Here is a 13,209-nt window from a genome sequence, read left to right as displayed (position 1 = left end):
TCTTTATTTATATATTTATTTTCTTCATCTTTAAATGGAAATAATAGTAACCAATTCCTAGGATTAACGGGATGATCAAATAAGATCATCCATTTAAGTTATTTAGCATATTACTTGGTACAGAATAAAGACTCAATAAATAAAAGCCACCAAAAGGGGGATGGTTTATAATATATTACATCTATCAATGTGCTTCAGCAAAAGGCTTGGTTCCATCTTATGCTACCCAGCAATATCTGGTTCATGACTTGGTGCTTCTATACATCTTTACATGGGAAGTAAAATGAAAGTATACTTTTTACTTTGAGATGAAGACATTTTTCCTTCTAATTCTAAACATTTTAATTGTCAAAGGCACAACAGGTTTGATGTGGAAATTTCAAATCCACTCATCCATAAAGCTTCTTGATTTTTCATCCTAAGAACTAACTTCTCAGACACTTGAAAACTAGAGCCGGGTGATTCTGGGAAATCTTTTCTGGAGTTGAAAGTGAAGACGTATTTGTGTGTGTGTGTGCTGACTGCCTGGAGTTTATTGTTTACTTGGTGCAAGGCACAGGGTTATGAGTTGTAAGGAAGGCTCTCCTGTGGCTTGAAAAGTAGAGAGTGGGGTTCTCTCAACTTCCTTTTTGATGTTTTGCTGTTTTGATATTAAAAACCGAACTGCTTCCATTGGCTGCAACCCGCTTAGTCTTGGGGAGGGGACAAGAAGGGAAGGGTTCTGATGAGCCTAGCACCTTGGAAGGAAGCCTAGCAGTTGGTGGTGATCACTCAGGACATGGGCCTGCAGTTGGTTTTGCCAGGCTGGCCACTGGGCTGCTGCTTCCCCATGGCTTCCTGAGCCAGGTCACAGGTGATCATGCCGGTGGAAACCTGGGCAGACTCTGAGTGCTCTGGGAACTCCAACACTGTGGCCATGAATGGGAGAGTGGACTTCCCGAAGAAACAGCTGGTCCACTAGTGTCCTGGGTCTGCTTTGGGGAGATCCGAGTGGTGGGGGTGGTTCCCCAGGGTATTTGGCACTTCCACATGAGCTGTTACTGGAAGTCGAGCACAAGTGATGGTTGTAGTCATGAGTGGCCATGAGCGAGCCACTGGAGAGGATGGCTATCATGTTCTCACATGCGCCCTGGTGGTGACCTCAGCGTTGACCCCTCGTGGGCCTCTGCTTGGGATCACTGATGGTGGGGACTGGGGTGCTAGGCCACAGAACCCATCTGCATAAGAGAAAGCAGGCGGTCGCTCCATGAACCAGACATGCAGGGCCAAGATGTATGTTTGAGAAAGTCGTGGGATGGTGTAAACATTTTATAAATTTGATCACTCACCAACTACCCCACCATACCCCGGGGAGATGGTATAATGGGAGGGTACTTTCAAGCTCTCCTATTCATTTCCCACCAGTTATTAGCACCTACAGATTCCCAAGTGTCTTAGGGATGATGGGTGAAGAACAAAAGTGGGTGGGCTAAACAAAGTGGTTATAGAATATCCTGAACAGAAGCAACTAATTTCTGGAAAGATATCTCCTATGTTCTGGGAGTCAAAAAGGTAGGGGCCAAGGACAGGCCTGCTAATTTTTACTGGCCTCAGGGGTAGAAGGTTAAGGGCAGAGAGCACAAGGGTCCGTATAAGGACAATACTTGCACAGCTTTCACTTAGCTAATATACTAGCTTGCTAAAGTTGCTAAAAATAATTAACACCAACTCAGTAGTTTACAAGGCTTCCCTGGTGGCTCAGTGGTGAAGAATCTGTGTGCTAAGCAAGAGACTCGGGTTTGATCCCTGAATTGCGAAGATCCCCTGTAGATGGAAATGGCAACCCACTTCAGTATTCTTGCCTGGGAAATCCATGGACAGAGGAGCCTGGTGGGCTACAGTCCATGGGCTGGCAAAGACCTGGACATGACTTAGCAACTAATAGCAGCAGCAGCCCCCACCTTCATTTTCAAAGCCAGCAAGGCCATTCAGAGTTCTTTTCACATCTCATCATTCTCACCTACCCTTCTGCCTTCCTCTTTCTAATTTTAAGGGCCCTTGTGCTTACATTGGACCCACCCAGATAATCCAGATCATCTCCTTACTTTAAAGTCAGCTGATTAACCTAACAGAAGCAGAAGATATTAAGAAGAGGTGACAAGAACACACAGAACTATATAAAAAAGATCTTCATGACCCAGATAACCACGATGGTGTGATCACTCACCTAAAGCCAGACATTCTGGGATTCGAAGTCAAGTGGGCCTTAGGAAACATCATTACAAACAAAGCTAGTGGAGGTGATGGAATTCCAGTTGAGCTATTTCAAATCCTAAAAGATGATGCTGTGAAAGTGCTGCACTCAATATGCCAGCAAACTTGGAAAACTCAGCAGTGGCCACAGGACTGGAAAAGGTCAGTTTTCATTCCAATCCCAAAGAAAGGCAATGCCAAAGAATGTTCAGACTACTGCACAATTGGACTCATCTCACACGCTAGCAAAGCAATGCTCAAAATTCTCCAAGCCAGGCTTCAACAGTACGTGAACTGTGGACTTCCAGATGTTCAAGCTGGATTTAGAAAAGTCAGAGGAACCAGAGATCAAATTGCCAACATCCATTGGATCACTAAAAAAGCAAGAAAGTTCCAGAAAAATGTCTATTTCTGCTTTATTGACTATGCCAAAGCCTTTGACTGTGTGGATCACAACAAACTGGAAAATTCTTCAAGAGATGGGAATACCAGACCACCTGACCTGCCTCCTGTGAAATCTGTATGCAGGTCAAGAAGCAATAGTTAGAACTGGACATGGAACAACAGATTGGATCCAAATCGGGAAGGGAGTATGTCAAGGCTGTATATTGTTACCCTACTTATTTAACTTCTATGCAGAGTACATCATGTGAAATGCCAGGCTGCATAAACACAAGCTGGAATCAAGATGGCCAAGAGAAATATCAATAACGTCAGATAAACAGATGACACCACCCATATGGCATAAAGTGAAGAACTAAAGAGCCTCTTGATGAAAGTGAAAGAAGACAGTGAAAAAGTTGGGTTAAAACTCAACATTCAGAAAACTAAGATCATGGCATCTGGTCCCATCACTTCATGGCAAATAGATGGGGAAACATTGGAACAGTGTCAGACTTCATTTTTTTGGGCTCCAAAATCACTGCAGATGGTGACTGCAACCATGAAATTAAAAGGTGCTTGCTCCTTGGAGGAAAAGCTATGACCAACCTAGACAGCATATTAAAAAGCAGAGATGTTACTTTGCCAACAAAGGTCCATCTAGTCAAACCTATGGTTTTTCCAGTAGTCATGTATGGATGTGAGAGTTGGACTATAAGGAAAGCTGAGCACCAAAGAATTGATGCTTCTGAAGAAGATTCTAGAGAGTCCCTTGGACTGCAAGGAGATCCAACCAGTTCATCCTAAAGGAAATCAGTCCTGAATATTCATTGGAAGGACTGATGCTGAAGCTGAAACTCTAATACTTTTGCCACCTGTTGCGAAGAGCTGACTCATTTGAAAAGACCCTGATGCTGGGCAAGATTGAAGGCAGGAGGAGAAGGGGACGACAGAGGATGAGATGGTTGGATGGAATCACTGATTCAATGGACATGAGTTTGAGTAAGCTCCAGGAGTTGGTGAAGCACAGGCAAGCCTGGTGTGCTGCAGTCCATGGGATCGCAAACAGCCAGACACGACTGAGCGACTGAACTTAACTGAACTGATTAACAACCTTAATTCTATCTTCTGCCTCAATTCTCCTTTGGCATGTAATGTAGCATATTCACAAATCCCAGGGAATAGGACAAGTTCCAAGGATTATGGACATCTTTGGGAGGAGGTATTATTCTGCTTACCCAGCTGCTGAATGTTAGAAAGAGAACTGGCTCCTCTTTCTAAAGAGAGACTAAATTAGGGAATAGTTGTGCGACTTCAGCAATACTTGCAGACTATTTAAGTTTCAGGTGTGATTTGTAAAATGGAAAATGGCCTGCTATACACCTACTCTTGAATGGAAAAACAGCATAATTGTAAAGAAGACAATTTGTTCCCAATGATTTTCTAACTTTTTAACATGGTTTTGATTAAAAGAGGAAAATAAGCAAGAAAACCAAAAAATAGTCTTAGCCGTAATAAGTAAGATTCATCTCACCATGAATTAGAGCAGGCTACAAAGCAATAATCTTTAAGACTGTGGTGCTGCTTAAAGGTGAAATATTTGTCAATGGAACAGACGAGAGAGGTTGGAAATAGCTTTTAGCATATATAACATTAATAGATGTCAAATATGCACCCTAAAACAGTGAGCAAAATATTTTTAGTAAGCAAGGAGTTTGGAACAACTGGATAGCAATGCAGAAAAAAATAAACTTAGAACTATACATCTCCTCGGAGAAGGCAATGGCAACCCACTCCAGTACTCTTGCCTAAAGAATCCCATGGACGGAGGAGCCTGGTAGGCTACAGTCCATGGGGTCGCTAAGAGTCGGACATGACTGAGCGACTTCACTTTCACTTTTCTCTTTCATGCACTGGAGAAGGAAATGGCAACCCACTCCAGTATTCTGAATACCAGGGACAGAGGAGCCTGTTGGGCTGCTATCTATGGGGTCACACAGTGTCGGACACGACTGATGCGACTTAGCAGCAGCAGCAGCATACATCTACTATAGGGCACAACTGATCTCAGCTGGGATTTTCAGTGAGTTAAAATCAGCTAAAATCAAATCTAAAGGCTAGAAGAGACAACTCTTTTTTTTTTGGCCATGCCAGGCAGCATACAGGATCCCTGATGGGATTGAACCTGCACCCCTTCTGCCGTAGGGGTACAGTCTTAACCACTGAACTGCCAGGGAAGTCCCCTAGACAGCTCTTCATTAGCACAATTATTTGATAATGTACAATTCCAACTGTGGGGAAGAGGATAGACAATTTGCAGAACAAAAAGTGCCTAGCATAAATCAATACTTGAAAAAAATAGTTAAACCCTCTTGGCTCAGCTGATAAAGGATCTTCCTGCAATGCTGGAAACCTGGGTTCAATCCTTGGGTTGGGAAGATCCCCTGGAGAAGGGAAAAGCTACCCACTCCAGTATTCTGGCCTGGAGAATTCCATGGACTGTACAGACCATGGGGTCACAAAGTCAGACACGACTGAGCAACTTTCACTTTCATGGGACAAGGAAGTAAAAATACAAAAAATGTACTAATTTATACCTATTTAATTGTTATGAAAGATAAAATTCAATATTCGTAAGGCTAGGGGAAACCATATTGTTGGAAGTGGTGATCATAATAACCACAGTAGCCAACTCACCTTCCACATAACACTTCTGTGCAGGGAGACTTTGTTTCTCTCATTTAATAATGGAGGAATCTGTGACTCAGAGAGATGAGGTAACCAGTCAACCCTCAGATGGCCAGCATAGGCAGAAGCAGCTTAATCAAACTTTGTTGAAGTCCAAACCTTGCGTTTTTAACTAAAACTCCTTCTACAGCAATAGGTAACTAGAGCAATGAAAAAATTCTTAGTCTCTGATTGACATATTCCAAGCCCATAAATTAAGCCTGAGAAAATAATGTTGGAAAAAAAAAACTTTCTGTCTACATCTACCTATGCCCACAAGTCAGTCAGTCAGTTCAGTCGCTCAGTTGTGTCCGACTCTTTGTGATCCCCAAAAGATGTGTATTAATTCAACAAATACCTATTGATTTCTCATTATCTACCAAGGGGAAAAACTATAAGCGAATTCCAATACATGAATGCAAGCATGGAAAAATATTTATGAAATGATGTTAAAGGAAAAAAACAATTGACCACACTATTGGATATCCTCTATGCAGAAACAACAGGGTGAGATTCAAGAGCTAAGTTGAATCAGAAAAGTTTTGTGACGTGGGAGGGCAATTGTGGGAAATTTCTAATAAGAATGTTTTCAGTGGGGAAACTTGTTGGTTGACCTTCATGAAACCAGTCTGTTTTCGTGTTGATTGTGTATAAAAGCCAACTTTGCAAAAATGGTTGGTCCACGTGCCACAAGGTTGGTGGGTAAGAACTTTAGTCCCAGGAAAAACACCCCCTCTGAGTAGCAAGGTGCTTACCTGGTTTCCTGGAAGCAGACTGTGCTTCTTCAATGGGAAGCGAGGGGTGGCCAGAGCATGTAGGCAGGCAGGCTCAGGTGACCAGTGGAGGCTTGCTTGCTAGGGTTTGGGGGTGGGGGGCAGGGGAGTGGGGATTGGCGAAGGGGTGGAGTGGGTTTTCCAGTGGAATCTCAGCTCAGCCCAGAGGATGGAATCATCTTTTTTACACAGTCACTATATAGATTCTTTTTTCACTGAAGTTAAACCACTGTGTGTCATGGGCTATGGGAGTGGGGCATTCCCATATGGCTATGGGAGTGGCTTCCATTCATTACTCACCTTGCAATTTGAGACTCTTTAGAGGTCATGGCTGGCACTCAGAGCCCCCAGGCAGAGGTCTGAGAGTGGGACTAAAGGTGTGGGATGGGGATGGGAGTGGGTTGGGAATGGGATTGGGGAGTGGGGAAGGAGAAGGGTGGGGAGGCCAGGGGGAGGGAGGAGGGGGACCTTTGTCCATTTGAATATGTGGGTCCTTTCCAATTATGCCATTAACTGTTTAAGCGATTGCAAGACTAAAAAAAGTTTTTAACCACTAACCTGTTTTGGGGGCTTCCTTGGTGGCTCAGCAGTAAAGAATTCACCTGCAAGGCAGGAGCCACAAGTTCAATCCCTGGGTCGGGAAGATCCCCTGGAGAAAGCATGGCGACCCACTCCAGTATTCTTGTCTGGAGAATTCCATGGAGGGAAGAGCCTGACGGGCTACAGACCATGGGGTCACAGAGGGCCAGACAGGACTAAGCGACTAAGCACACACTGCTCGAACTAGTAGTTAGGACTCTGAGCTTTCACTGCTGAGGGCCTGGGTTCAATCCCTGGTCTAGTCCTTGAACTGAAATCCCACAGGCTTCGTGGTCAAAAAAAAAAAAAAAAAAAGAGAGAGAGAGTTTAATACAAAGAAAAGGGAGTGGAAGTGACTTAGCACGCACACCACTTTTCACTGTTGTTGTTGTTAGATGTAAAACAACATCGTTGGTGCAATGGAGGAATAAGAAAATAGGGTACTCAGTGGACAGAAATTTCAGGTGCTCTTTGTGTGGGCAAGCTAAGTCCCCTCAGTTGTGTCTGACTGTGATCCCATGGACTGTAGCCCACCAGGCTTCTCTGTCCATGGGATTCTCCAGGCAAGAATACTTCCAGGCAAGAACTCCTCCAGGGGATCTTCCAGACCCAGGGATCGAACCTGCATTTAATACTCCTACATTGCCAGGTGGGTTCTTTACCACTAGCACCACCTGGGAAGCTTACTGTGCAAATAAGGAATATAAGGGCTTCCCTGGTGGCTCAGATGGTAAAGAACCTGCCAGCAATGAAGGAAACTCAGATTCAATCCTTGGGTCAGGAAAATTCCCTGGAGATGGGAATGGCTACCCACTCCTGTATTTTTGCCTGGAGAATTCCATGGACAGAGGAGCCTGGCATCCATGGGGTCACAAACAGTTGGACATGACTGAAGCGACTGAGCACGCACATGCTGACCCCTGAGACTTTCCCTAAATGATTATAAAAAGCAGAGCACAATGAAACCCACAGGAAAAATAAAACAGGAAAATTAAATTAAAAAAAAAAAACTTTTAAAGAGAAGAGGGAAAAAAGACTTCCCTGGCAATTTGTTTTTTCCTGTAATAAATATAGAGTCCTGATAAACTGAAGTTCCCTGGAAATGTCATGTTATTCAATTGAGAGGATGGAGTATAATAGGGCTTCCCTAGTAGCTCAGATGGTAAAAAATCTCCCTGCAATGCTGGAGACCTAGATTTGATCCCTGGGTGGGGAAGATCCCCTGGAGAAGGAAATTGCTACCCACTCCAGTATTCTTGTCTGGAGAATTCCATGCACAGAGGAGCCTAGTGGGCTACAGTCCCTGGGCTCACAAAGAGTCAGATATGACTGAGTGACTAACACACACATGGTGTATAATATTATAAACTGTTATTTGGGAGAACACACTATACTTGTGCAGAGGTTCCTGAAATGTAGCAGGGGAGGTATTAACAGAGTTATTAAAAATATTGTTTGATTTTTGCCAGTAAATAGAGGCAAAAATGGTTCCTTATGGTTCACAGGGGACAAAATGATAAGGAGGAGTAGGGTGGACTTTGGTTTCTGACCTTGACTTTACTTGTTGCCAGGATAGCAACCTCATGACTTGTGAAGATGACTTCCTCATCTCTTCATGTCCCACATGTTTACTAAGATCACAGCTAGTAACCAGCTTCATTACTTTCTGTTTGGAATGAATGGATTGATCATTCTTCCTTTTTTAAAATTAATTTTTATTGAAGTATAGTTGATTTACTGTGCTGTATTATTTTCAGGTGTACAGCAAAGTGAATCAGTTATACATATGCATGTATCCACTCTTTTTATTCTTTTCCCATATGTGTAGGTCATAATAGAGTATTGAGTAGAATTTCCTGTGCCATATATTGATAGTAGGTCCTTGTCACTTATCTTTTTTATGTATGTGTATGCCAAGTCTCTTCAATCATGTCTGACCCTGTGCAACCCTATGGACTAGCCTGCTAGGCGCCTCAGTCCATGGGATTCTCCAAGCAAGAATATTGGAGTGGGTTGCCATGCTCTCCTCCAGGGCATCTTCCTGACCAAGGGATGGAACCAGTGTCTCTTATGTCTCCTGCATTGGCAGGCAGATTCTTTACCACTAGTGTCACCTGGGGAGCCCCATTTTATGTATCATAATGTGTATATGCCAATCCCAATCTCCCAATTTATCACTCCCTACAACTTTCCCCTTGGTAACCATAAGTTTGTTTTCTACATCTGTGACTCTATTTCTGTTTTGTAAATAAGTTCACTTTTATTGTTTTTATAAGATTCCACATATAATCGTTATCATATGATATTTGTCTTTCTCTGCCTGAGTTACTTCACTTATTATGATGATCTCTAGGTCCATCCATGTTGCTGCAAATGACACTATTTTGTTCCTTTTTATGGCTGAGTAATATTCCACTGTATATATGTACCACATATTTGTTACCCATTCTTTTGTCAATGGAGATTTAGATAACTTCCATGTCCTAGCTATTGTAAATACTGCTGCAGTGAATATTGGGGTGCATGTATCTTTTTGAATTATTATTTTTTCCAGATATATGCCCAGGAAAGGGATTGTTGGATCATATTTTAATTTTTTTTAAGGAACCTCCATACTGTTCTCCATAGTGGCTTACGAATTTACATTCCTAACAGCAATGCTAGAGGGTTTCCTTTTCTCCACACCCTCTCCAGCATTTATTGTTTGTAAATTTTTTGATGATGGCCATTTTGATCCGTGTGAGGTGATACCTCATTGCAGTTTTGATTTGCATTTCTCTAATAATTAGTGATGTTGAACATCTTTCCATGTGAGTTTTGGACATCTGTATGTCTTCTTTGTAGAAATGTCTAGATCTTACATCCATATTTTGATTTTTTTTATATTGAGCTGTATGTACTGTTCGTGTATTTTGTAGATTAATTCCTTGTCAATTGCTTCATTTGCAAATATTTTCTCCCATTCTGTGGGTTGTCTTTTTGTCTTGTTTATGGTTTCCTTGCTGTGCAAAAGATTTTAAGTTTAATTAGGATAGAAAATCCAGAGATAAACCCACACACCTATGTCACCTAATCTATGACAAAGGAAGCACGAATATACAATGAAGAAAAGACAGTCTTATCAATAAGTGGTAATGGGAAAACTGGACAGCTACATGTAAAAGAAAGAAATCAGAACACTCCCTAACACCATACTCAAAAATAAACTCAAAATGGATAAAAGACCTAAATGGAAGGCCAGATACTAGAAAACTCTTTGAGAAAAACATAGGGAGAACACTCTCTGATGTAAATTGCAGCAAGGTCTTTTCCAATCTGCTGCCTAGATTAATGAAAATAAAAACAAAGATAAATGGGACCTAATTAAACTCTTAAACAGAGTGTTAAGCCGAGAGAGTTATGAGGATATAGAATAGTTTCACTTAATGCAAGAACAGATCTGTCCATGCAGATGCCTGAAGTCTAAGCCTTTGTGTTAAATAAACAATAGAAAAACCAACTTAGCACCCTGCAATATTTCTATCTAACTCCCTGTTGGAGTTGCGATTTTGACATGGTAGGTGGACCTATGGAATTCATTGGACATCCCTGGAAAGTTCTTCAGGATAAAATGAAGATATAGAACCACCTTGGGTGTTTTTTTTTTCCCCGAGGTGCTGCGGCTGGGGACCTGGGCTAGGGCAATCACAGGGTAGTAGGGCTCCCTCTCTGTGCTGACCTTCCTTCTTTCCTCGTGAATATTTCCATCCTGGTGAGATCCCTTGAGGTGATCATTTGAGTTAAAGGAATGTGGAGATGAGAGGAAAGGAGAAAGAGGGGCTTCCTTATTTTACTTTGTGATGAGTATGAAAGGAGTTATTAAGGACTGATCTGCATATTAACCTGAGTTCTGTTTTTCCTTTCTTTCTTTTTTTTTTTTTTTATAAAGCCCAGCTGGCCAGGGCCACCTCCTTGTGCCCACTGGCTACCTCCCAGAGACACTACCCAGCTTCCAGTGCCCACTGACTCCCCAGCTCCCTGCCCCCCAGCAATAGCTCAGAGCTCAGCCATGGACACACATCACCAAGGCCTCTTTTTCCACTCCCGACTTCAAAGCATCTTTTGCTTCATCTCTGTCTCTCTCTTTCAAGGGGAACTGTTCAGACTATTCCTTAATCTCTACTCTGCCCCCTGTTTTTTTTTTTTTTTTTCCCCTAAACCAAGATTCTTGGGCCAAGAATAGAAAATCGGGTTCCAGCTCTGCACTTCTCAGAGAAGCATTAGTTTTTTCTGGGGGCTGTGCTTCAGAAGGTTCCAGGTGTATCAATTATCCTGCCCATGCCTGGATGCCACCTCTGCAATCATTTCTGTCCCCTTGTGTGTGAAGCACAACTTAGCATGCTTTCAGAGGGAGTCTTTTGTATTCCTAGAGTCTAAAAATATTTGCATGTAAATGTTGGGAATCCAGACAGTCTCCTTAAGATCTACGCTTTGCACGGGGAGGCATACAGACCATTGGGGTGCATTTGAAAATTAAATTTATACTGTTGCACTTTGGATCCCTGCCCCAGAGCATTGGGGTGACATCTGAGAAGGAGAGAGTGTGACATGGATCAAGGCAAAGCACAAATAACCACATTTCAAAATGAATACTAATTGCATAATGACAGTTTCCAAACTATTAGCCTACTTTACAAAAAAAGTTAATTCAACACAAGCCCAGAACTGGCTGTGGCTTACGTGTTGTGCTGCCAGTTGGCAGGCACAGTTTCGCCAGGGGATTGGGGGAAATGAAGGTTATTGTAGTGGAAGCACACTTGGCCTTTTGTGAGGAGGGTACAAACTGCATCACTCTCTCAAGGTCCTACTGTTCCGTGTTCAAGAGTGGACATCAGGATACTGCATACTTTCAGGGGAGGTTGCTTACTTTTCCTAGAGGTAAAATGGCCCAGTGCCAAAGCTTGGGAAGGAGACTTGAGTTCATAGTCCCTTGAAGGAAAAGAGTTCTGTGCAGAAAGAGGTGATGAGCATGGAGGAGGTGAACCTGGACTTGCGTGTGCTGCCCTTGGCCAGGAAATCCTGGGCCCGGGGCAGGCTGTGGCCACCCAGAGGCTGACCTTCTCCAGCATGAACTGTGCATGCTACCCAAGGTGGGCCACTCCACTGCTCTGGGGGCCTGTGTTTCCTCATATGCAAAATGAAGGGAGTGGACTAGATGACAGTGAAACTCCCTCCAGTTCAGAGAGAATACCAGGGTCCCTTCCTCTTAGCTGAATGTCCTTCAGAAGAAAAGTGCTCAGTTGGGAAGAGGGGCATGGAATGACTGTCATCACTGTCTTTTTAAAAATATATATGTATTTTTAGTTGGAGTATAATTGCTTTACAATATTGTGTTGGTTTCTGCCATATATCAAAATGAATCAGCCATAGGTATACATATGTCCTCTCCTTCCTAAATCTCCCTCCCACTTCCCACCCCATCCCATCCCTCTAGGTTGTCACAGAACACGAGATTTGAGCTCTCTGCATCATACAGCAAATTTCCACTGACTAATTTTACATATATTAATATATGTCTTTCAATGCTGCTGCTGCTAAGTCACTTCAGTTGTGTCCGACTCTGTGCAACCCCATAGACAGCAGCCCACCAGGCTCCTCCATCCCTGGGACTCTCCAGGCAAGAACACTGGAATGGGTTGCCACTTCCTTCTCCAATGCATGGATGCATGCTAAGTCGCTTCAGTCATGTCTGACTCTGTGCGACCCCATAGACAGCAGCCCATCAGGCTCCTCTGTCTACAGGATTCTCCAGGCAAGAACACTGTTGTAGGTTGCCAGTTCCTTCTCCAATGCATGACAGTGAAAAGTGAAAGTGAAGTCGCTCAGATGTGTCTAACTCTTCTTGACCCCATGGACTGCAGCCTACCAGACTCCTCGGTCCATGGGATTTTCCAGGCAAGAGTACTGGAGTGGGATGCCATTGCCTTCTCTGTCTTTCAATGCTACTATCTCAGTTTGTCCCACCCTCACCTTGCCTCACCCCCACTACCGTCTCCAAAGTCTGTTCTCTCTATCTGTGTCTGCATTGCTGTCCTGCAAATAGGTTCATCAGTACCATCTTTCTAGCTTCCATATGTATGCTGCTGCTGCTGCTAAGTTGCTTCAGTCGTGTCCGACTCTGTGTGGCCCCATAGACGGCAGCCCACCAGGCTCCCCCGTCCCTGGGTTTCTCCAGGCAAGAACACTGTTGTGGGTTGCCATTTCCTTCTCCAATGCATGAAAGTGAAAAGTGAAAGTGAAGTCGCTCAGTCGTGTCCGACCCTCATCGACTCCATGGACTGCAGCCTACCGGGCTCTTCTGTCCATGGGATTTTCCAGGCAAGAGTACTGGAGTTGGGTGCCATTGCCTTCTCCGATATGTATGCTAGATATACATTAATATACATTGCTTGTCTTTCTCTTTGTATAAGTGACTTTGTATAAGTGACTTACTTCACTTTGTATAATAGGCTCTAGATTTATCCACCTTATTAGAAAT

The 13,209-nt window shown here is 43.2% G+C and overlaps 1 protein-coding gene across 1 annotated transcript; it reads right to left on the bottom strand.

Annotated features, from left to right (window-relative positions):
* Positions 1–857: 857 nt before the first annotated feature.
* LOC138986417 (pancreatic progenitor cell differentiation and proliferation factor-like) lies at positions 858–1,114 on the bottom strand. The gene is made up of 2 exons (XM_070366098.1): positions 994–1,114; positions 858–958 (listed from the first exon to the last, which is right to left on the bottom strand). The coding sequence occupies exons 1-2, from the start codon at positions 1,112–1,114 to the stop codon at positions 858–860; spliced, it is 222 nt and encodes a 73-aa protein (XP_070222199.1).
* Positions 1,115–13,209: the final 12,095 nt, after the last annotated feature.

The sequence above is a fragment of the Bos mutus genome, chromosome X (assembly GCF_027580195.1).
Source record: "Bos mutus isolate GX-2022 chromosome X, NWIPB_WYAK_1.1, whole genome shotgun sequence".
NCBI classification, from domain to species: domain Eukaryota; kingdom Metazoa; phylum Chordata; class Mammalia; order Artiodactyla; family Bovidae; genus Bos; species Bos mutus.
The sequence above is the reverse complement of the archived record's forward strand: the minus strand, read 5'-3'. Positions and strand labels throughout refer to the sequence as shown.

Bases quoted from the DNA above. Each gene is read 5' to 3' on its own strand.
- LOC138986417 (XM_070366098.1), bottom strand. From the start codon at position 1,114: ATGATAGCCATCCTCTCCAGTGGCTCGCTCATGGCCACTCATGACTAC. The intron at 959-993 runs CACTCGGATCTC...CCCAGGACACTA, and splicing joins CCCTGGGGAACCACCCCCAC to GTGGACCAGCTGTTTCTTCG.